This window comes from Podarcis muralis, chromosome 13, assembly GCF_964188315.1.
Source record: "Podarcis muralis chromosome 13, rPodMur119.hap1.1, whole genome shotgun sequence".
Classification (NCBI taxonomy): domain Eukaryota; kingdom Metazoa; phylum Chordata; class Lepidosauria; order Squamata; family Lacertidae; genus Podarcis; species Podarcis muralis.
In genome coordinates, this window is record NC_135667.1 from 13,258,625 (window position 1) to 13,282,203 (window position 23,579).

At 44.4% G+C, this 23,579-nt stretch overlaps 3 protein-coding genes across 3 annotated transcripts; all 3 read right to left on the bottom strand.

Moving 5' to 3' along the window:
* Nucleotides 1–441: 441 nt before the first annotated feature.
* LOC114583320 (olfactory receptor 4Q3-like) lies at nt 442–1,383 on the bottom strand. Its single transcript, XM_028704648.2, has one exon. The coding sequence runs from the start codon at nt 1,381–1,383 to the stop codon at nt 442–444; it is 942 nt and encodes a 313-aa protein (XP_028560481.2).
* Nucleotides 1,384–8,805: 7,422 nt separating this feature from the next.
* Nucleotides 8,806–11,422, bottom strand: LOC114583316 (olfactory receptor 4Q3-like). Its single transcript, XM_077916947.1, has 2 exons — nt 10,535–11,422; nt 8,806–9,003 (listed from the first exon to the last, which is right to left on the bottom strand). Exons 1-2 carry the CDS (start codon nt 11,420–11,422, stop codon nt 8,854–8,856), a joined length of 1,038 nt encoding a protein of 345 aa, XP_077773073.1. The 3' UTR covers nt 8,806–8,853.
* A 4,274-nt stretch (nt 11,423–15,696) lies between these two features.
* LOC114582300 (olfactory receptor 4Q3-like) lies at nt 15,697–16,626 on the bottom strand. Its single transcript, XM_028703226.2, has one exon. The coding sequence runs from the start codon at nt 16,618–16,620 to the stop codon at nt 15,697–15,699; it is 924 nt and encodes a 307-aa protein (XP_028559059.2). The 5' UTR covers nt 16,621–16,626.
* Between the last annotated feature and the right edge of the window lie 6,953 nt (nt 16,627–23,579).

The following is a 23,579-nucleotide window of genomic DNA, read 5'->3' on the forward strand; positions in this document are numbered from 1 at the left end:
GTGTTTTGTACATGCCTGAGAAAATGCTGACACACACACACAGCCACACACTTTTAAACTTCAATTACCTCAATGGTCCCAACTCCATTCTCCACAAAATTCTTTTGAAAATCCCTGCTGATTCAAAACTGGTTTGCCTTACAATACAGGGCTCCCCTTTGAGGACATGGAAGGGAGACAGACCTCATAGGTCCTTATACAATATTCAAACTGCTTTGACATATGCGTTCTCTTCCACTTGACTCAAGACTGCATTCTTCCCTCCTTCTACTTTCTCTTTCAAATAGGAAATTCTAGGATGACATCTTTTAAAATTTCACCCCATAACATGGCTATGGAAAACTATTAGTAGACTCCAGTCACACGGCTATTCAGAAAGCAGGAAAAGTCTGAGGCACTCTTACAGCTGACTAAATACTCCTGGGAAGAACTACTTGTACATTACCTACTTTTACACAAGAATGGAAGAAAATGCAGTGGTTTTTTCCACCGCCCAATAGCCTCCTTCATTTCTCTGTTTCTTAGTGTATATATGATAGGATTCAGTGCAGGGGTGACAATGGTGAAGAATAAGGAGGCCATTTTGTCCACACTGGAGCTGGAGAAGGGTACAAGATATACAAAGAGGCAGGGCACAAAAATGAGGCTGACTACAGTCAAGTGAGAGCTACAGGTAGACAGAGCCTTCCATCCACTCTCCTTGAAGTGGCCTCGAAGGGTGGCTAGAATGACACCATATGAAAGTAGTAAAATAAGGAAGCAAACCAGGGAGAGGAGGCCACTATTAGCCGCCATGAGTATTTCTGTGATGTAGGTATTGGCACACGCCAGTCTCACCACCTGTGGAACATCACAGTAAAAATTGTCAAGTTCATTTGGTCCACAGAATGGGAGTTGGACAACCAGGATAAACTGAGTGGCAGAGTGGATGATGCCTCCAGCCAAACAGAGTAAGAGGAGCCTAGTGCAACGTGGGCGGTTCATTCTGGTGGTGTATGTCAGTGGGTGACAGATGGCCACATAGCGATCATAAGCCATGAGGGTGAGGAGGAACATCTCACTGCCCCCAGAGAAGTGAAGGAAGAAGATCTGTGTCATACAGCCACCAAATGAGATCGTCTGGCCAGAACTGGCCAGGTCTGCTACCATCTTGGGGACAACCACGGAACCCACAGAAATATCAAGAATGGATAAACAAGCCAGGAAGAAGTACATGGGGGACTGGAGGAGGCGGGGCTCCACATGTACAGTCACCACAATGAGGAGGTTGCCCAATAGGATTACAGTGTAACAGGCGAAAACCAGGACAAAGAGAAATATCTGGATGGAACGGGAATTGGAGAGACCCAGGAAGACAAACTCAGTGACACAGGAGATGTTCATGGAGATGGATGGACCTGAATAGGAGAGAGATACAATGGGTGTTACCATGAACAATTTTCATCAACCTATTCTACTATTCAAAGACAATACAGAAAAACCAACTATTGTGATATTTTCATATGTCAGCTACTACTACTGCTGTTACTACTACTACTACTACAACAACAACAACACTAGTAATTGCAACCTTAGATAAGATTCAGTTGTTATATCATCTTTTAAACCTTTTAATATGATATTGACTTTATAATTTAGAAGCATACATTGTGATGTTCCAATTATAACCATTGTCAATTATTTGAATATTTTTCTGTTGTTTGATTTAGTTCTAAATCATTCTAAATATAAAATATTAGGAATGTAAGAAGATCCTGAGGACTTTAATTGTTTTTTAAAAATATTTGTACCCATCAAGTGATGAGAGAGAGTTGCATATATGCAAATGTACATCTTTATAATATCCATTCATTATTCATAATTCTCTTTTCTCACCAATAATAAAATATTTGTGAACTGTTGGGGAGGTATCTCCCTGTAATTAAAAAACAACACAAATTGTATCGATACATTTTTTTGCCAAATCATTTTTATTGATCTTCCAAATTTTACCAACTCAGCCACAAAGACAAAATGAATACAATTTCCCCAAAAAATGGTTTCCCACACTCCGTTCTTGATGTGTCCAAGTTTTCCTCTTGTTAATTAAAAAAAAATGTGTTTTTTTTTAAAGGAGATCTCTTAATCTTCATAAGAGATCATATTTAATATATCCAAGCAATATTATTAGCAGGACATGTTATCACACTGTACAAAAGCAGTATTAAATCAACTGCTTATTTTTGTTTAAATAATTATCTTTGTTTAATCTTTCAGTGATTCGTTAGAAAAGAACCCAGAGTACCAACTTAACTAACCAGTGGATTCTCAAACTTTCACAAGATATGAATTGGATTATGGAACATAATTAAAGATTCAGTCAGATCTTTTATGCCAAACTAGTAATAAGGAAACTATTACCCCACCCCACCCTAAGAAACAGATGCATTCCTCATTTTATTGCAGATATTCTGGAGAGAAAGAAAGATGCAGATATCTGTATGATTCAGTTCTTCCATGGGCTGCCTCTTCTATAGTCTACAAGCAGAACGGTTTGTATTTGCCACAATGTGCTTTAAATTTAAAAAGCAAAGGTGTAGACAATGCATGAATGTCTTAACAGTGCTTAGCATCTGTCTGTCTCCAGAAAGAATGTAATGTGCCTCTGGGGGTGAAGTCAAGCCACTATGCAAAAATAAGCCTCATTGGGTAGATTCAGGTAGGTAGCCGTGTTGGTCTGGCACAGTCGAAATATATATATATATATAAATAAATTGTCCAGTAGCACCTTAGAGATCAACTAAGTTTGTTCTTGGTACAGTGGTACCTCTGGTTAAGTACTTAATTCGTTCCGGAGGTCCGTTCTTAACCTGAAACTGTTCTTTACCTGAAGCACCACTTTAGCTAATGGGGCCTCCTGCTGCCGCCAGAGCACGATTTCTGTTCTCATCCTGAAGCAAAGTTCTTAACCCGAGGTACTATTTCTGGGTTAGCGGAGTCTGTAACCTGAAGCGTATGTAACCCGAGGTACCACTGTATAAGCTTTCGTGTGCATGCACACTTCTTCAGAATATTGGGTGGTACTCATTCGGACGACAAACATACTTAGCAGTATAGAAACCACTACATACCAAGCCAGACCATTGGTCCGTCCAGGCCAGCGTTATCAATACTAACAGGCAGTGACTCACCCAGGCTCCAGGTAGGATTCATTTCCCCCAGCCCCACTTTGAGATGCTGGGGGACAGCACCTTAAACCTTTTCTTATGCAAAGGATGTTTAAAGCATGGACCATAGCACAGTGTTAGAGGATCTGTTTTGTATGCAGAAACTCCATATTCAATCCCTGGCAACTCAAAGTAGGGCTAGCAAAGAAACCTGATCTGAAACCCTGCAGAGACACAGCCTGTCCATGTAGACAATACTGAGCTGGATGGAACAAGAGACTGATTGGGTAAAAGGCAGCTTCCTATGTACCATTAAGTTACAGCCCCTCCCAACTATAAATCCATTTCAGCGTAACTCACAATGCAACTAGGAACACTTTCCCATATTATCAGATTGAGAAGAATAGGCTCCCACAACAACAACAACTAGAAGCAGAGATGCAGTGACACTATCAAAGCAATTCTGCATGGTTGGGACATGGAATATACTCAGATCCAAATGATTTCACCCCCTTTATAGCATCTACACTGCCTTCACTCAATATCTTCTTCTCATTAAAAGCAAGACATATATCAATGACTCAGTGTCTCTGCAATAATGAGCCCACCTCATATTCAGCAACTTGAGAAAAACCTGGATTTCCATGACACCTATCTCTGATGCCTACTTACCATTCATGGATTCAACACTCTGCTCTGTTTCTCGCAGACCTTATTTTCAACCAGCATTGATCTGTCTGGGGTCACTGTTCTCCCAAGATGGCACTGCAAGGATAAAGAAAGATTCAGGGGGAAAGTGTTAAGCACAAAAGGAAAGAGATGGAAAAGTGGTAAAGAAATTTGGAAAGTCTTCTCAGATCTCTGTGTAACAAGAGCACCACCAGGGCTTAAGAGCAAGCATTGAAGAACTCACAACAGCATCAAGTAGGAAAGGTTTAGGTAGAACTCAGAAATCATGATGCCCAGCTTTTCCTTTCACTCTTAAGTACAAACATAAGACCACTTATGCTTAGACCCACCAATAGGCTCAAAATCTCTCAAGCACAGCATCATGGGTTTCTCATCTTTCTCTACACCTACCATCACTTCAGGAAACCCTTTCAGGAAACTCTTTCAAGAGCTCAGGGTGAGAGATCAGCAGTGCTGTCCATGCTATTGGCTCAGTCTATTTCTCATCCAAGGTTAGAGATTCTTTGGAAAAACATCAGTAGCCATAAATACATTACTTTGCTCTGCTTCCAATTCCAGAAGATCCAGCAGGGTCTGGCAAGGGAATGAGTCCTTCTTCTTCTTCTCTCAATGGTGAGCCAAGAATATATCTAAGATATATTTCAGCAACCCATGATTGCATCCTGGGGGGAAAGGGGTCACAAAGGCAAATCCCAGTATCCTGATTAATATACTTTTGCCAAAAGAGATAATTGTTGATTCATAGATGCTGCGCCAGGAGCCAGAACTCTCGTCCCTTTTGTCTCCTGCGTGAGAAAGAAAATGAACATATGTGCTCAAAATCCAGAAAGCCCAGTTAATATGATTGTAACAATGGTACAACCACAAAGTCACAGCCATCACACTGTTGCATACCACCCCAATCTCCAAGATACTAGGGGTTCCAGGTGTCTATCCAGGGATCAGTTTTCTTGGAATAAGGAACAGCAGAGACCACAGACTTTGTGTTATATATGATTTATTTACACACATATACAACCTGAGCCTACAATGGAGGTGCTCACCACCTCAAAGGTCTTGCTTCTTCCCTCGTCACAACCTTGGATTCAAGCAGAAATCAAAAATAGTAGCTCATGATAATAATAATTATATTTATAATATTTATAACCTGCCCACTCCTGGTGGCTCCCAACAGAATATTAAACAGAATAAAACATCAAACATTGAACATTAAAACAGGGGTGCCTTCAGATGTCTTCTAAAAGTCAGATAGCCATTTATTTCCTTGACATCTAATTGGAGGGCATGCCACATTGGTGGGCACCACCACCAAGAAGGCCCTCAGTCAGTAGAGCATGAGACTCTTAAACTCAGGATTGTGGGTTGAAGCCCCATGTTGAGAAAAGATTCCTGCTTTGCAGGAGGTTGGACTAGATTACCTTTGTAGTCCTTTCAAATCCTACAATTCTATGGCTCTGTCTCTCCAGTTGCTGCCTGCTTCTAAACCAGCTCTCTCACAGCACTCTGGCATCTTCTTTCTCTTTAGCAGTCAGGTGAGGGAGGGGGACCCACCCACTTGCCCTCTAGCACGGAGTAACTTCTTTTATTATACTAATGACCCGTACTTGGGGCCCTTGCCTGGCTAATTCAACAAGGAGATCCTTCATTAGATTTTAACACTGGATCCAGGGATTAGATCCAGGAATTAGATGGCACTCGGGCATCATATAGCCTAACCTGCTTCCCCTTGCCCACAAAACTTGCAACTGTATTTTACTTGGAATTATAGGAAGAATATCAGTGCTTTTCTGTTACACTGGGTGTCTTGGGGGGTCTGTTTTAGAATTATGAGTCCAACTCCAATTCCATCCCAAGGAGTGCACTAAGGTATACCCATCCAAATTGTAAACGGAAAACTTTTTAATGTTTAGGGGGCCTATTTTGTGACCAGATTTCTCTGCCAGGCATGCCCCTCATTTACAATCATTACTGCCCTTTGTACAAGGGCACAAGGAGAAGGGGACGACAGAGGATGAGATGGTTGGATAGTCTCCGCGAAGCTACCAGCATGAGTTTGACCAAACTGCAGGAGGCAGTGGAAGACAGAAGTGCCTGGCGTGCTCTGGTCCATGGGGTCACGAAGAGTCAGACATGACTAAATGACTAAACAACCACCACCACCACAACAACAACAACAACAAGGGTGTGAAACTGTGGGAAATGAGGTGAATGTTAGAAGATGGTCTCTCCATGGCAAGTTAGCCAATGGTCCCTTATCTCAATCCTAGCATTGACTAGTTGGGGTAATATGCAGATTTGGGGACCCAGATGTCAAGAGGCAGTCATGGAAGTTAACAAAGTGTGCACTAATAATAATTGGATGGGTATTCAATAATGCAGGTGTCCCCAAATCTGTAATCCAATCACATCGTGTCATTATCAATGTGAGACAGCATAGCAATGGATGCCCATAGCCCCATCTCCATCCACATATTCAGCGCCAATGAGCTGTTGCTAAGAAATGCATGTCCTCAGCAGGATGTGGAGGAAAGTCTTGCCATGGAGTGCAAGTGTGCAGCTCCCAAAAAGGGGATGTGGCCCTTCGGTTGAAAACTATTCCCCACTGCTTGTGTAAACAGCAGTGTAACCCTGATTGGTCGCAGTGATGCAGAAAGGAAGCTTCCCCTCTCCCCACCATTGCACCCAGTGGGTGGGTGGATAACCTGATGTAAAGTCTCAAAAGGCCTGATGAACTCATGACTTGTATCACCAAGTAATATCCAAATGGGAGATCCTGAAAAGCAGGGATATTGACTGACAGACAACACATTTCCCTATATCTGTGCCAGAGAGGTGACTGAGATTTTGAGATGTGTTCATTTCTGACAATACAGCAGACTGGGTCCATGTGATTTTGTCTCATTCAAAGAAAGCCATTGCTTTAAAAATAAAATGAAATAAAAGTTACTTAAATATTGTCAACCTATTTTGTACACCAACAGTTCAATGTTAATTTTATTTAAACATTTAGGCAGGGGCGGCTAACCTCTAGCCCTCCAAATCTTGTTGGACTACAACTCCCTTCAATCCTGACCATTGGTCATGCTAGCCACAGTTGGTGGTAGTTAGCATCCAACAACATATGCAGAGCAACAAATTAACCATCAGTGGTCTAAGTGTTGCCTGTACTTTGTGGTAGGCAAGATAAAATTGTGGAAGGAACCAGCATTTACATTCACTTCAAAATTCAGATCTAACCACTACAACCACATGGATTCAAGGAGAACGCCTCTTTCTATCTGTGCATATGTGGGCTTTGCACAGCAGCTCCTGGGACACTAGCCATAGAATAGGCACCGCCAAAGACCTCTAATTATACAGAGAGCTAGTTTTCCATTTGCTTCGGTGACAAAGCCATTCATAAATCAGGAGACGAATGTGCGACTGTAGTAGGTATAATCATAGAATCATAGAATCATAGAGTTGGAAGAGACCACAAGGGCCATCGAGTCCAACCCCCTGCCAAGCAGGAAACACCATCAGAGCACTCCTGACATATGGTTGTCAAGCCTCTGCTTAAAGACCTCCAAAGAAGGAGACTCCACCACATTCCTTGGCAGCAAATTCCACTGTCGAACAGCTCTTACTGTCAGGAAGTTCTTCCTAATGTTTAGGTGGAATCTTCTTTCTTGTAGTTTGGATCCATTGCTCCGTGTCCGCTTCTCTGGAGCAGCAGAAAACAACCTTTCTCCCTCCTCTATGTGACATCCTTTTATATATTTGAACATGGCTATCATATCACCCCTTAACCTCCTCTTCTCCAGGCTAAACATGCCCAGCTCCCTTAGCCGTTCCTCATAAGGCATCGTTTCCAGGCCTTTGATCATTTTGGTTGCCCTCCTCTGGACACGTTCCAGTTTGTCAGTGTCCTTCTTGAACTGTGGTGCCCAGAACTGGACACAGTACTCCAGGTGAGGTCTGACCAGAGCAGAATACAGTGGCACTATTACTTCCCTTGATCTAGATGCTATACTCCTATTGATGCAGCCCAGAATTGCATTGGCTTTTTTAGCTGCCGCGTCACACTGTTGGCTCATGTCAAGTTTGTGGTCAACCAAGACTCCTAGATCCTTTTCACATGTACTGCTCTCAAGCCAGGTGTCACCCATCTTGTATTTGTGCCTCTCATTTTTTTTGCCCAAGTGCAATACTTTACATTTCTCCCTGTTAAAATTCATCTTGTTTGTTTTGGCCCAGTTCTCTAAACTGTCAAGGTCGTTTTGAAGTGTGATCCTGTCCTCTGGGGTGTTAGCCACCCCTCCCAGTTTGGTGTCATCTGCAAATTTGATCAGGATGCCCTTGAGTCCATCATCCAAGTCGTTGATAAAGATGTTGAATAAGACCGGGCCCAAGACAGAACCCTGTGGCACCCCACTAGTCACTCTTCTCCAGGATGAAGAGGAACCATTGATGAGCACCCTTTGGGTTCTGTCAGTCAGCCAGTTACAAATCCACTGAGTGGTAGCATAGTCAAGACCGCATTTTACCAGCTTCTTTACAAGAATATCATGGGGCACCTTGTCAAATGCCTTGCTGAAATCAAGGTAGGCTACATCCACTGCGTTCCCTTCATCTACCAGGCTTGTAATTCTGTCAAAAAACGAGATCAGGTTAGTCTGACATGACTTATTTTTCAGAAATCCATGCTGACTATTGGTGATCACAGCATTCCTTTCTAGGTGTTCACAGACTGTTTGCTTAATGATCTGCTCCAGAATCTTCCCTGGTATTGATGTCAGACTGACTGGGCGGTAATTATTTGGGTCCTCTCTTTTCCCCTTTTTGAAAATAGGGACAACATTTGCCCTCCTCCAATCTGCCGGGACTTCGCCTGTTCTCCAGGAATTCTCAAAGATGACTGCCAGTGGTTCTGAGATCACATCTGCCAGTTCTTTTAATACTCTTGGATGCAGTTCATCTGGCCCTGGAGACTTGAATACATCTAAACTAGCCAAGTATTCTTGTACTATGTCCTTAGTTATTCTGGGCTGTGTTTCCTTTGCTGAATCATTTGCTCCAAATTCTTCAGGTTGGGCATTGTTTTCTTTATCGGAGAAGACTGAGGCAAAGAAGGCATTGAGGAGTTCAGCCCTTTCTGTGTCCCCTGTTTGCATTTCACCATCTTCTCCTCTGAGTGACCCCACTGTTTCTTTGTTCTTCCTTTTGCTACGGACATACCCATAAAAGCCTTTTTTGTTGCTTTTAACCTCTCTAGCAAGCCTGAGTTCATTCTGTGCTTTAGCTTCCCTGACTTTGTGTCTACACGTGCTGGCTATTTGTTTGAATTCCTCTTTGGTGGTTTCCCCCCTTTTCCATTTTTTGTACACATCCTTTTTTAATCTTAACTCAGTTAAAAGTTCTTTAGATAGCCACCCTGGCTTCTTTAGGCACCTTCCATGTTTCCGTCTCATTGGTATTGCCTGACGTTGTGCTTTTACTATCTCCCTCTTAACAAACTCCCAGCCATCATGAACTCCCTTTCCTTTTAGTATTACTGTCCATGGGATTTCACCCAGCACTTCCCTAAGTTTTATGAAGTCGGCTTTCTTAAAGTCAAGAAATTGAGTCCTAGTATGCTTGGCTGCTCCTTTCCGCTGTATAGTAAACTTCAGAAGAGCATGATCACTCGTGCCTAATGATCCTTCCACTTCTACCCCACTAACCAGGTCATCAACATTGGTTAGGACCAGATCTAAAATGGCTGTTCCTCTTGTTGCTTCTCCCACTTTCTGGACAATGAAGTTGTCTGCAAGGCCAGTGAGGAATCTGTTTGACCTTATGCTCTTGGCTGAGTTTGACATCCAACAAATATCCGGGTAATTGAAGTCCCCCATTACTACTATCTCCCTTCCTTTTGCATGCTTGGCCATCTGTTCCAGGAAGGCATCATCTATGTCCTCCGTTTGGCTTGGGGATCTATAGTAAACTCCCACAATGAGGTCTCTGTTATTCTTCTCTCCCTTAATTTTGACCCAAATGCTCTCACTTTGGCTTTGAGATTCTAAATCTTGGATCTCTTCACAGGTATACACATCCCTGACATATAACGCCACTCCTCCCCCTTTCTTGTCTGGTCTGTTTCTCTGAAATAGATTGTATCCCTCCATTATTACATTCCAATCATGGGACTTATCCCACCAGGTTTCAGTGATGCCTATTATGTCATATTTAGTTTGCTGTACCAAGAGCTCAAGCTCATCTTGTTTATTTCCCATGCTTTGCGCATTAGTGTACAGACATTGAAGTCCATTAATCATTCCCCCGTGTCTCTTATTTAAGGATTTTTTCCTCCCACCACTAGGTCTGCATGCTGTTTGCTCCATTTGGTCTATGACATTTGGATGATCATCTTCATCAATTGATAGACTCCTACCTTCAGGAGCACTGTCTCCCTCCCCCACATTAGTCAGTTTAAAGCCCTCCTGATGAGGTTTCTGAGATTTTTGGCAAAAACATTCCTCCCAACCGTTGTGAGGTGCAGCCCATCGCTTGCCAGAAGTCCATCTTCAAGAAACTGCAGTCCGTGATCTAAGAATCCAAACCGCTCCTGTTTACACCATTTGCGAAGCCAGCTGTTCACTTCCACTATTTTGGGGGAGAACTCATTTTTGTCCATGGACACAAGAACGGAAGAAGATGCAGTGATTCTTCAACCGAACCATAGCCTCCTTCATTTCCCTATTCCTTAGAGTATATATCATAGGGTTGAGTGCAGGGGTGACTACGGTGTAGAATATGGAAGCCATTTTGTCCACACCAGAACTGGAGAAGGGTACAAGGTACACAAAGAGGCAGGGCACAAAAAAGAGGCTGACCACAGTCAAGTGAGAGCTGCAGGTGGACAAAGCCTTCCCTCCACTCTCCTTGAAGTGGCCTTGAAGGCTGACCAGGATGACACCATAGGAGACTAGCAAGATAAGGAAGCAAACCAAAGAGAGGAGGCCACTATTGGCTGCCATGAGTATCTCAGTGCTGTAAGTATCAGCACAAGCCAATCTGACCACCTGTGGGACATCACAAAAGAAATTGTCCAGTTTATTTGGTCCACAGAATGGGAGTCGAAGAACCAGGACCAGCTGGGTTCCGGTGTGGATGAGGCCTCCAACCCAACAGGATGCCAGGAACCTCCTGCAACGTGGGCGATTCATTCTGGTTGTGTACGTCAGTGGGTGGCAGATGGCCACATAGCGATCGTAGGCCATAACAGTGAGGAGGAGCATCTCGGTACCCCCAAAGAAGTGAAGGAAGAAGACCTGGGCCATACAGCCACCGAATGAGATTGTCTGGCCATAATTTGCTCGGCCTGCCAACATCTTGGGGATAACCACAGAGCCCACAGAAGTATCAATGATGGATAAGTTAGCCAGGAAGAAGTACATGGGGGTCTGGAGGAGATGGGAATCTGCATGCACAGTCACCACAATGAGGAGATTGCCCAGTAGGATTGCTGTGTAGGAGACTGAGACCAGGACAAAGAGAAGGAGTTGGATGGAGTGGGAGCGGGAGAGACCTAGGAAGACAAACTCAGTGACACTGGAAGTATTCATAGAGGTGGCTGGATCTGAAGAGAGAAGAGACAAAGACATGTTAAGAGCCAGTAGTTCTTGTCCATCTTTTCCTCACTGTTCAAAGACATCACAGAATACCCTATTGTTGGGATTTACGTATAAGTATGACAAGAAAGATTAACCTCAGGTAATGATATCCAGCAGACTTAATATATTTATCACATTACACAGTGATAAAGCATGTTTTTATTGCAATATCTTAGTTTAAATTATTAGCATAGAATGCAGAATACTAACACAACTAGGCAGTGGATCCTCAAAGTTCCACAATGCATGACTTTATGGAACATATTGTTAGGAAGATTCATTGTAGTCTTTCCTGCCACACCAGCAACAAAGAAATTTTTTTAAAGGAAAGGAAAGAAATCACATGGACCCAACCCCTTTCTGTGTTCTGATAATCTTCCCTTCTCACCCTAAAGCAAGTAACACCTTCACCATGCTTTCAGCCACCCTTCTCTTTCCCTGACAAACCTAATCATGTCTTAGTTCATATTCAGTGTGTTTTCAGGCATAAGTTTAGAGAAATGGGTGTTTAAGTCTTTCTTCTGTTCAAACTATTTTATTAATTTTGCTCAACATCTCTAGTGAATGCACTCAAAAGAGTACCAGAACTGAGTATCAGAGCCATGTTAACATTGCCAGCTTTCATGCAAACCAAAGCATTTTTGCCTCTGTAGAGATCCCACAAATCCCACAAATTATATCTTACCCTGAAAAAAAATGCAATCATGGCTTGGACTATCAGCCTCCATAGTGCCTAGTCTTCTGTGCTTCACTTGACCCTGAAGCTATCATCAAAACCTGTTTGCTGCTCAAGGAGCTACTCTTGGCGATCAGACAAAGAGCAAATACAAGAACCAAAAGATTAATGCAATAAATTATTTGACCAACGTGTCTTGCTGTGTGTATTCCTATCCATTTCTACTTAGAAGTCCTATTGAGTCCAGTACTCCCAGGAAGTTTGGATCAGATTGTAGGCTTAAAAACCTGCAGCCTATACTCAAACTCAAGACGAAAGGGAGAAACATGCTAAGGGGAAGGCACGCTTAGAAAACCCTCACCATGATCAACTCCTGCCTGGAAACCAATGTCCCCACTGTGGAAGGACGTGTGGATCCAGAATTGGCCTCCACAGTCACTTTCAGACTCACTTTTAAAACCGTGTTCATGAAAGACAATCTTACTCGGCTACCGGTGATCACCAAAGAAGAAGAGAAAGAAGACTGTCAGTATTGACACACATTACACAAAAACCTGTCTATTTATATTCTGCAACTGTTTGGATGGCCAGTGACTATTTTGCCAATTTAAAAGTTGAGGGGGAGTCTCATTCAGATACTAATACAGTAGATTCATGCCATGTCAGTCCATTTGCAGTATCGCCAGCACTGACTCGTTTTCATATAGGTGCTTTCATACAGGAGTGTTTCCAAGTAATACCTTGAATAGAAACTGGAAACTTTCACATACAACATGTGCACTCTACACCTGAGTTTCAACCCCTGCCTAGTATCAACCCATTTTAGTGTAACTAACAATGCAAGCAGTAGCAATTTGTGGGAAGGAGTGATAATGCTTACCTGACTTTCCATCACTAGAATCACTGTAGCTTACTGGGAGGGAGAGGAGAGTGGAGAGGGGCCTGGCAGGTCAGTGTGGTGCAAACAAACCAGCAGAACTGCCAGAATGCATCAGCAGAACTACTGGTGCATTGGTACCATGCCATGTTCCTTGCAGTCTTTCCCTCTCCCATCTGGTAGGCCATAGTGAAGCTGGTGGAAGCTCAAATAACCAATCAATCAGTTTATTACGGTCAGAGACCAGGAAGCTCCCTTCTTACCCACTCTGAATGCAACAAATAAACCATTTCAGAGTTAGAACTTCATTGGAATGTGTTCTTACAGTCACACATATACCGCATTTTTCCATGTATAAGACTAAGTTTCCCCCCTAAAAAATAATGTCAAAAATTAGGGGGTGTCTTATACATGGAGAGTGGTGAGGGTGGATTTTCTTAAACCCGAGTCCCCCAAAATAGGGGGCATCTCATACATGGGGGAATCTTATAGACAGAAAAATACGGTTACTTAGGCATGCAAGGACACCATCAGAGCAATGCTGCATGTCTGGGTTACTGAGCACACTCGGTTCCAAATCTCTTTTTTGCAATAAGCAGATATGTCTTCTCACTAAGTTCATGTATCCAGTACTTCAGTGATCTAGTGCTCCCACAATAAAGCCCTCACCTCATATCCAGCAGCTTGAGAAAATATTGGAACCCCAATACAACAACCTCCGGTGCCACCTCAATGGTATCTTTCTTTCATTCAACATTCTACTCCTTTTCTCACATACCTTGTTCTCAGTCAGCATTGATCTGCTTTAGGGTGCCCTTCTGTATTGTTGGTCTCCAGAGATTGCACTTCAAAGGTGAAGAAAGATTCAGAAGAAAAAAGTTAACGCTAAAGGGAAATAGGAGGGGAAAAGGAAAAAAATATTACTAGTTTTCTATTATTTCTTTATAACGTGACCAACATCAAGGCTTGAGGGCAAGGAATGAATTACCTTACACAAGTGTTAAGTGTGGACTATCAAAACAGAATTCAGGAATCCAGATTCCCAACCTTTGCCAAACACAAGCATAAGAACAAAGGTCAATCTACCATCCAATCTTCTTACAGCAATAGGCAGGCAGATGCCTTCAAAAGCTCAAGGACAGCATAATGGGTTTATCAGCTTTATTCGAACCTACCATTTCATTTTAAACCCTAGTTTTCTTTCCCTCTATTCTAGAGATCAGCAAAGCCTGTTCATTGTAGCAGCTCAGAGTATTCCTCACCCAGGGCTACTGGAAAAACCTCCAGACTGTAATTTGGAGAACTAGATGTAACCATTCATTGCCTTTTTCTGCTTCCAGTACTGGACACCCAGCAGTCTCTCTAACTATGGAACAAAGTATCCTGCAGTTTCTCTCTATAGTGGGAGTAGAAACACATCTATAATATTTCAGGAGCTGGTGATTATACTCTGGGGGGCAAGGGGCAGATCCCAGGTCCCTTTCAGATACCTTTGCCAAAAGAGTTTATTGCTGAATCAATCATAGAGGAAGCACCAGGAGCCAAAAATCTCAAGTCCCTTTTGTCTCATGTATTTCACAGAAAATTTAGGAAGGTGGCCAAAAGCCAAAGAGACTGCATAATGCAATGAATATAACTATGCAACAACAAACTCACAGAGGTTCTATGCTATCTGGAATATCAAAACGTTGGTGCAGAAGGCACCCACTGAATATCTATTGGCAGGATGTTCTACAGGACTGGGCTGATGGCTGTAAAGGCTCGATTTCTCATTGTTGTAAAACAAGACTCATCAACTCTGGGAGAGACCAAAAATGCTCCTGCACCTTGTTGGAGTAAGATAGCTCCAAGGCAATTGGACCAATGATTCTTAGCCTAATACAGCAATGCATTGTTGCCTAGTTGCAGCAATATGTGGATATCAGAGCATCACCAGAGCAAGGGTTACCCAGGGTCCCACTCAGAGATTGGGACATTGTGCAACAATACATTTCAGGTCTGTTTGCTCCAGACCATTGCAGTTACACTGTTCCTAGCTCATCAGTGAGCCTGGTGCTCTAATGCAAACTGAATTCTACTTTTGAATGTTATATAATGAAAAATACAACTTTACCAATATAATTTTTCAAAGAAGACAAACAACTTTATTAAACAAATAAAATAATGTCATTTATAATGTTTTTAAACCATGAATATGCACAACATTTTTGTCATATCAACAGTTCAAATACCATTGCATTCAAACAATAAGGTAAGAATGGCTAAGCAGTGGTCCTCTGAATATTGTTGGACTACAATTCTCATCACAGTAACCATGGGCTACACTGGTTGGACACATGTCCAACAACATCTGGAAAGCCACAGGTTAATAATAATAATAATAATAATAATAATAATAATAAATTTTACATTTCATACCCCACCCATCTGGCTTGGTTTCCCCAGCCACTCTAGGTGGCTTACAGCGCAAATATTCCTGCCACTACCAGGAAGGTCCTCTGCCTGGTTCCCTGTAACCTCACTTCTTGCAGTAAGGGAACTGCCAGAAGGCCCTTGGAGCTTTATAAAAAGCTTATCAACCAACCACACATCCATCAAGAAAGCAGGAGAGGTCTGGGAGTTATTAACAGATACATGTTTTGGGGAGAGAGTTCAACTTTCTCCCATCACAGATCAATGGGAGAAAATGCACTGGTTTTTCAACTGGCCCATAGCCTTCTTCATGTCCTGATTCCTGAGAGTATATATGATAGGGTTGAGTGCAGGGGTGACTACAGTGTAGAATGTGGAGGCTATTTTGTCCACACTGGTGTTGGAGAAGGGTACAAGATAGACAAAGAGGCAGGGCACAAAAAAGAGGCTGACTACGGTCAAGTGAGAACTGCAGGTCGACAGAGCCTTCCCTCTACTCTCCTTGAAGCGGCCTTGTAGGCTGACCAGGATGACACCATAGGAGATTAGCAAGATAAGGAAGCAAACCAGGGAGAGGAGGCCACTGTTGGCTGCCATGAGTATCTCAGTGACGTAGGTATTGACGCAAGCCAATTTGACCACCTGCGGAACATCACAGTAGAAATTGTCCAGTTCATTTGGTCCACAGAATGGGAGTCGGAGGACCAGGATGAGCTGGGTGGCAGAATGGATAAGACCTCCAATCCAGCAGGATGCGAGAAGTCTCATGCAACGTTGGCGGTTCATTGTAGTTGTATATCTCAGTGGGTGGCAGATAGCCACATAACGATCATAAGCCATGAGAGTGAGAAGCAGCATCTCGCTACCCCCAAAGAAGTGAAGGAAGAAGACTTGGGCCATGCAGCCTCCATAGGAAATGGTCTGGCCATAGCTAACCAGGTCTGCCAGCATTTTAGGCACAGCCACAGAAGCCAAGGAAGTGTCAAGAATGGATAAATTAGACAAGAAGAAGTACATGGGGGACAGAAGGAGGCGGGGCTCTGCATGTACAGTCACCACAATGAGGAGGTTGCCCACAAGGGTTGCTGTGTAGCAGGCAAAGACCAGGACAAAGAGAAGGAGCTGGATGGAGTGGGAATGGAAGAGACCAAGGAGCACAAACTCAGTGACACTGGAAGCATTCATGGAGACGGCTGGACCTGGGTGGGAGAGAGGCAAGAAGGTGTTACTATTAGCACCTCTAGACAATCTATTCCATGCTGTTCAAAGACAGCACAGAACAACTTCCTATTGTGATCTATAAGTATTACAATCAAAAATAACATCATATAATTATATTCAGTAAAGTTAATTCATTTTATTGCATTGCACAGGGACATATTATTACAACATATCTATTTAATGGATTATAACACAGAGTATAAACTCAGTTAGGGCATCCTCAAAGTCCCTCAACATATTGCCAAAATGTTGCCATGTGCCGGTACTTAGAATTCTAGCTAAACCATTCCATTTTCCTCTCACCATTGTTTCCTTACATGACCATTGTACACCATCAATGCTCTTTGGGTTGTTTAGGGCATTCCTCCCACCACATTGTGGAGCTTCTTTCTTCTTCTACAATTTCATGCCTACATCTGCTCTCCCATCCCTCTTGTGCATGGCTGGTGTCATCTGACTATAAAATGAATGACACTCAGCCTAAAGTTCAGGGAATGATAATAGCTAATTTCCCCTATCCACTAGCATCAAGTTATTCATTAGTGGAAGATTCAAAACTCAGAAGATTCAAAACTCAATCTTCAATTAATCTTCCCCCCCAACCCCCCCATATCAGCCATATCAGCCCGCCAGTTTCACTAGGCCCTGAAGCTATCATCAAAATACATTTGCTACTGAACTAGCTAAAGAGTGAATATATGACTCAAGATTTACACACATCAAGAGACTGATGCAAGCAGGGCTTTTTCCAGTGGGAGCTCACCAGAACTCAGTTCTAGCACCTCTCAAGTGGGCGCCATTGTCATGATAAGAGAACAAGGGCGTTCATGGTGAGTTTTGGCACCTCTTTTTCTAGAAAAATAGCACTGGACGCAAGTAATTATTTGATTCAAGTGTCTTGCACTGTTGCAAACCTTTCCATCTCTACACAGAAATATATCCTATTACATTCCATAGGACCTACTCCCAAGCAGTGTGGATAGGATAGAAGCTTGGATTATCTGATGGATAAATAATTCATTGTCAGTTACTACCAGTAAACGTACATTAAATTAGAAGCTGTTTATATTCCGTAATTGTTTGGTGGCCAATTGTTATTTTGTCAAAATGAAAGCTGGGGAAAGTTCTAATTCGGATGCTCAATGCAGCAGGTCCAGGTACATGGGGACATAGGAAACTGTTCCATACCAAGTCAGGGCATTAGTTCACTCAGCATTGGTTCACCAGCAATTAAAATAGGACCCCCCCCCCATCCTTACCTTGAGATGCCAAGGAAAGAACATGGGAGCTTTTTCATGAAGAAAATATTCTTTACAAGCACATCCTAACAACCCATGTCAGCATTATCAGGTTCAGAGCAATATGCCATCCCAACCACAGCCAAGAGCTAAGAATGCAGTGACACTGCCCAAACAACCCCTGGGACACTGAACATACTCAGCTCCAAATATCTTATTTTCTGTGAGCATTATCCCTCAATACCTTCTTCTCACTAACGTCAAGACATACATCAATGGCCTAGTGCCCCCCTCCCAGAATGAAGATCCCACCATCTCCAGCAGCTTGAGAAGATCCTGCAGCCCCAATACACAAACATCTGATGCCCACTTAAGAAAACCTTTTATGGCTTCAAGTCTCCCTCCCATTTCCCATGTACTGTTTTTCATTAAGCAGCACTGATCTGTCTTAGAATATTCTCCAGGGTCGTTTGTCTCCTGAGATAGCACTGCTGGGAGGAATAAGGATTCAGGGCAAATGTGTTAAGCATTGAGGAAAAGGGGAGGAAAAAAGAGGTCCTTTTGGAGAGAAGGACCATAGCTCAGTGGTAGAGCTATGGTCCCATATTCAATTCTTGGCAAAGCCAAACATGGCTGGGAAAGATTCCTGGTCTTAAACCCTGGAGAGGAGCTACCAGTCAGAGTGGACAATGCTAAGAAAGACAGACCAATGGTTTGATTTAGCATAGGTCTGCTTCCTATGTTCCCTCTGCTCCTGGTCGTCTTGGGCTTTTTTCCACAACAAGGCCACCATCAGAGCTTAAGAGCAGGCAATATATCACTCACAAGAGAATCAAGTCAGAAATGTTGAAATCCTGATCCTCAGCTTTTCTGTTCACTCTTAAGCAAAAGCATAGGAATTGGTCTGTCTTCCTGGATTCAACCAAAGGTCCATCTCGCTGAGCAGTCTGTTTACAGTAATGGTCAGGCAGATGCCTTCAAAAGCTGTCAAACACAGCATTTTCTTTCTTTGTCCCTAATCATTCCTACTATCATTTCCAATGCCCTCTTTATTTCTAAAGCCATGAGTCAGAGATCAGAAATACTTCCTCATGGTAGTAGCTCAGATGATTCATTATCCAGGGGTGTAGGTAAAATACACAGACTATTCTTTGGAGAACCAAGAACACCCATAGCAGTTATCTTTGCTGTAGTCACTCTACCAAGGAAACTGGTGACGTGCTCATTTTCTCTACGGTGAACCAAGATACACACCTGGAATATTTCAGTGGCCTATGATTATGCCCTGGGGGAAAGGGGTCACAGAGGTAGATCCCGGATCCCCATGCAGATGCCTTTGCCAATAGAGATAATTGCTGGATCATAGAGATAAGGCTAGGTGCCAGAAATCTTGAGTCCCTTTTGTTTTGTGCACTAGGAAGAAAATGTAGGTGTGAGATCAGAATCCAAAGAGACTGTGAAGTTTGGAACTTAACTGGTTAAGAAGTTCCCATGATGCCTCAACATTCTGACGTCAGCTGTAGAAGCTGGGAGGAGCTGGGAGGAGTTTCTGTTCTCTTCCTCCTGGGTCTTTGAGGGGGAAAGTCGCAGTCCGTAATGGCTGCAAGGAGCCCAGGAGATCCCTGGGGGAATGTCGGAATAAAGAGCTGAAATGGACAAACCTGGACTCTGTGTTTGTCTGGAAGCTAATTGAAGGACGTGACAGTTTCACCGCTGTGCTCAACTCTGCTACTGGCGTGACTGGAGCTGACTGAGAGCGTGCGCAGGGGAAGTGTGCCGGGCGGCCATAAAAAAGCTAATTGTGGACCAATAAATCAATTAGCGGGGGTCGCGGGGTCCCAATATATCTATTGCCACAGGTTATGGGTACTAATCACCGCTTGTAAAACTGTCACTGGAAGTGCCGGAATACGTTTGAAGTTGGCGATCTGAGAAACGGAAGCTGGCCGGAGGTCGGAGGCTGCTTTCAGTGAGTCTCGCCTGATGTCGAGGGATTTTGCCTGGTGTTAAGAGGCAAGGGGAGCTGCGGAGCTAAAAGCAGCTGGCTGAAAAACGCAAAGTGTTTGCCTGTGCTGAGGAATCGTTTCTCCACGGAAGGGAGTGCCAGAGGAGCTTGTGAACTGTAAGTACAGCTTGGGGCCTCTTGGGAGAACGGAAGAGGATGGCAGGCTGCCAGGTCTTGGAGGACATTCCATGCTCACTTTAAGAAGTTGGGCAACCTGGCTGCTGATCTGAAGTCTACTGTTCTGGGTGCCAGGAAGCCAGAGGCCGTTTGCCTAGTGCTCCAGGGAGTTTGTGAGGCTGGAGGCGGACAGCAAGGGCCGGGAGATGGCTGCTTCAGAACAGAAAGGCAAGATGGCGCTGACCACCTTCATGAGAGCCGGTGCACAGCTGGGAAGGGCTGTGGGCCCCAGAGGGGGGGGGGCGAAGGTTTCCAAAGGCAAGTTTAAGAAGCGTGCTGGAATTAAGTGGAGGTTCAGAGTGGGCGGAGCTGGCAAGGAGTGCTTTTCCGGAAGAAGGAGAAGGAGGCCAGCTGGGAGGAGCCCAAGGCAGTGATTTTCCACTGGAGTTCAACATCTGCGTGAGGAGCTTGGAGAGAGGCAAGCTGCTGGGAGCCCTTTATCTACCACTGGGGGTGCAGGAAAGCGTCCTGGGAGCCCTGGGAGCAGTGGGGGGGGCGGTGAGCAGTAAAAGCACAGAAAAGCCTTTTTTTCCAAAGGCTGCCAAGAGATGTTTGCGTCAAAAGTCGAGGCCTGGGAAACAGGACACAGCTACAGGCTTCAAGGCCAGCCATCTGCTGCAGAGGGAGATACGTGCTGCAGAGTTGTCTGGGAACTCTGAGATAAGTCCAGTCTTCAGAGCAACGCAGGATGTTGCGGTTTCGGACGCTGCCAAGGACAGAGGCAGCGGGACGTTTGTTGCTTCTATGGCAACTGTGAAGAACAACTCCAGCCAGGACACGGTGACACGCTGGGTGTTTTGGATTCTGCTATCAGGCAGCACCTGATAGGCAAGCCTGCAGGCGGAATGCGGAACTGCAGGGCTGTTTCAACAGGATTGACTGTTATGTTCGCAGACGGAGCACAAAAAATCAGTCTGTGGTGTGGCTAACGTGTTTTTCTCTCCTTTACAGGAGGAGCAAGAGGTCTGCGTTGTGCCGGGACTGAATAGTTGTCTTTTATCTGTATCTGCTCTAATGACGCAGGGGTTCAAAAATGCTTTGAAAATGATACCTGTTCCATTTTCAGAGGGGGGGCGACAACTGGAAAAGCACAGGCGCAGTGTGCTAAGGTTCCCAAAGATGTGCAAAAGTTGCACGGGTGCACAAAAGGGTACAAACTCCGGAAATGTGGGAGGTCCCTAGGGTGCAGGGCATGCAAAGGTGCACAGGTACACGGTTTTCCCGGGTTTGGGAGGGTAGCCAAAGAAGCACTTTGAGCTTGTTCACACACAGATCTGTCAGGACCCATGAGGTGTGAGAGTCTGGGTGAGGCCAGGTATGTGCCATCGCTGACAGATGGCCACAGCCAGGTGGGCTGGTGTCTCTCTCTCTCAAATCACAGGGGGAGGTGGCACAACTGATCAAGGATTGGGTTGCGGAGGTGGAACTAAGGTTTTCCACCAAGGTGCAAGGGTTCAAGAGCGACCGAGGGTCACAGTTTACTGGGTCTGCTCTGGAGGAATTTTTCAAGGAAAAGGGAATACGTCACCAGGTGACGGGTGCAAAGTCTTCTCAAGGGAGAAGGGAGGCTGTTACTGAACCCGGTGACGGGGGATCAGGTCCAGAATCAGGGTTCAAAACCCGGTGATGGGGACCAAGTCCAGGGTCAGGGTTCAGGGCAGGTTTGGGCATCTCCAAGGGTTGTGAAAGGAGTGTCCAGGTGTGAGGCTTCATCTCCGGTAATGGAGAAAGCTCACGGACGGGTTGTCAAGTCAGAGGGGGAAGAGTCTGACGGAGAAGACACAACTGCTGGCCCTAATGGGTCAGTAGGGTATCAGGTCACAGGTGCGTGGAAAAGTGTCGCACAGTGTGATTCTGGGAGTGTTGAAGGGGTTCAACAGGTGCCTGGGAAAGATGCCGGGAAGTGGCACAAGGCAAAGGGCAAGGTGTTGAACGCAAAAGGGTCTTGTCAGAATGGTTTCAGCAAGAGGGGGTGTGAAGTTTGGAACTTAACTGGTTAAGAAGTTCCCATGATGCCTCAACATTCTGACGTCAGCTGTAGAAGCTGGGAGGAGCTGGGAGGAGTTTCTGTTCTCTTCCTCCTGGGTCTTTGAGGGGGAAAGTCGCAGTCCGTAATGGCTGCAAGGAGCCCAGGAGATCCCTGGGGGAATGTCGGAATAAAGAGCTGAAATGGACAAACCTGGACTCTGTGTTTGTCTGGAAGCTAATTGAAGGACGTGACAGTTTCACCGCTGTGCTCAACTCTGCTACTGGCGTGACTGGAGCTGACTGAGAGCGTGCGCAGGGGAAGTGTGCCGGGCGGCCATAAAAAAGCTAATTGTGGACCAATAAATCAATTAGCGGGGGTCGCGGGGTCCCAATATATCAGACTACCTGATAAGATGACTACAGTGGTGCTATCTTACCTGGAATAACAATATAGTCCCATCACACTGGATTTTGTGAGTTGTGGTTAATGTTTCTCTGAGTCCTATCCCTTCCCAGGATGTACCAAGATGCCTTGGTGCCAGTACAGGTCATTTTAATGTTGAGCCAAAACAGAGGGCACATTTTGTCACCCAATTTCCCTGCCAATGCTCTTGCTTTTCTGTTATATCTTTCATTCATTCATTTGTAAAAGCAGTAGCAGTGAGGACTGCTTTCTGGGGGGATGCAGGTGGATACGTACCCCTAAACATTTGTGTTGCCCTGACGGACTAACCAACATGCCAGCTGTCTCTGCAGTAGCAGTGCGGACTGCAGCTCCATCATTCTCCCCTCTGGTGCCCGGGAAGGGGAGTCTGGGGTGGCCGCAGTGAAGGCAAAGGCACTCCTCCTCCTCCTCTTGCTGGGCTAGAGCCAGCTGGCGAGCGCTCACCCCTCCTTGCTCAAGCCGACTCTGCCGTCAACATCACCAAGGGCCTTCCTGTCCTCTCAGTGACTCTGCTGCCTCGAGTCCCTTGTCCAGGGTTGAGGGGTTGAGGGGGAGGAAAGGGGAGGGGAGCAGCCAAAGTGAGAGTACCCCTAAACATTTTTTAAAGAAAAAAAGCACTGGGTAAACGGGTGTGAAATTATGAGGAGAGGAGTGGATGTTGGACAAAGATCTTTCTAAGGCAATTAATCCAAGACGTTGACAATCAAATCAAGCATAGATAGCTAGTTGGTGCAATGCCCACTTCAATGTCCTTTCAAATATCATTTCTATTGAACATAAAGCACTGCGTATGGATAATAACTAGATGTGTATTGGATAATGCAGCTGCCAGACAACCACATTGCTTTTCTTTCAGTGTGATGCATATTTGACTGAATTGATTATCTCCACCCACCTTCATCATGACTAAGAAAATATTCTCTTCAACTGAATGTGGAGGGAAGTTTTGCTCCAAAGTTGAGATTCACAATGCAACTGCCATAGCAAGACAGGGAGTGTTGCCTCAGCATGTGAGCAAAATGAATGCATTCCCCTTTCCATCCCCACAGATGGCCAATGAAAATATCTGGATTATCATACATGATGTTGT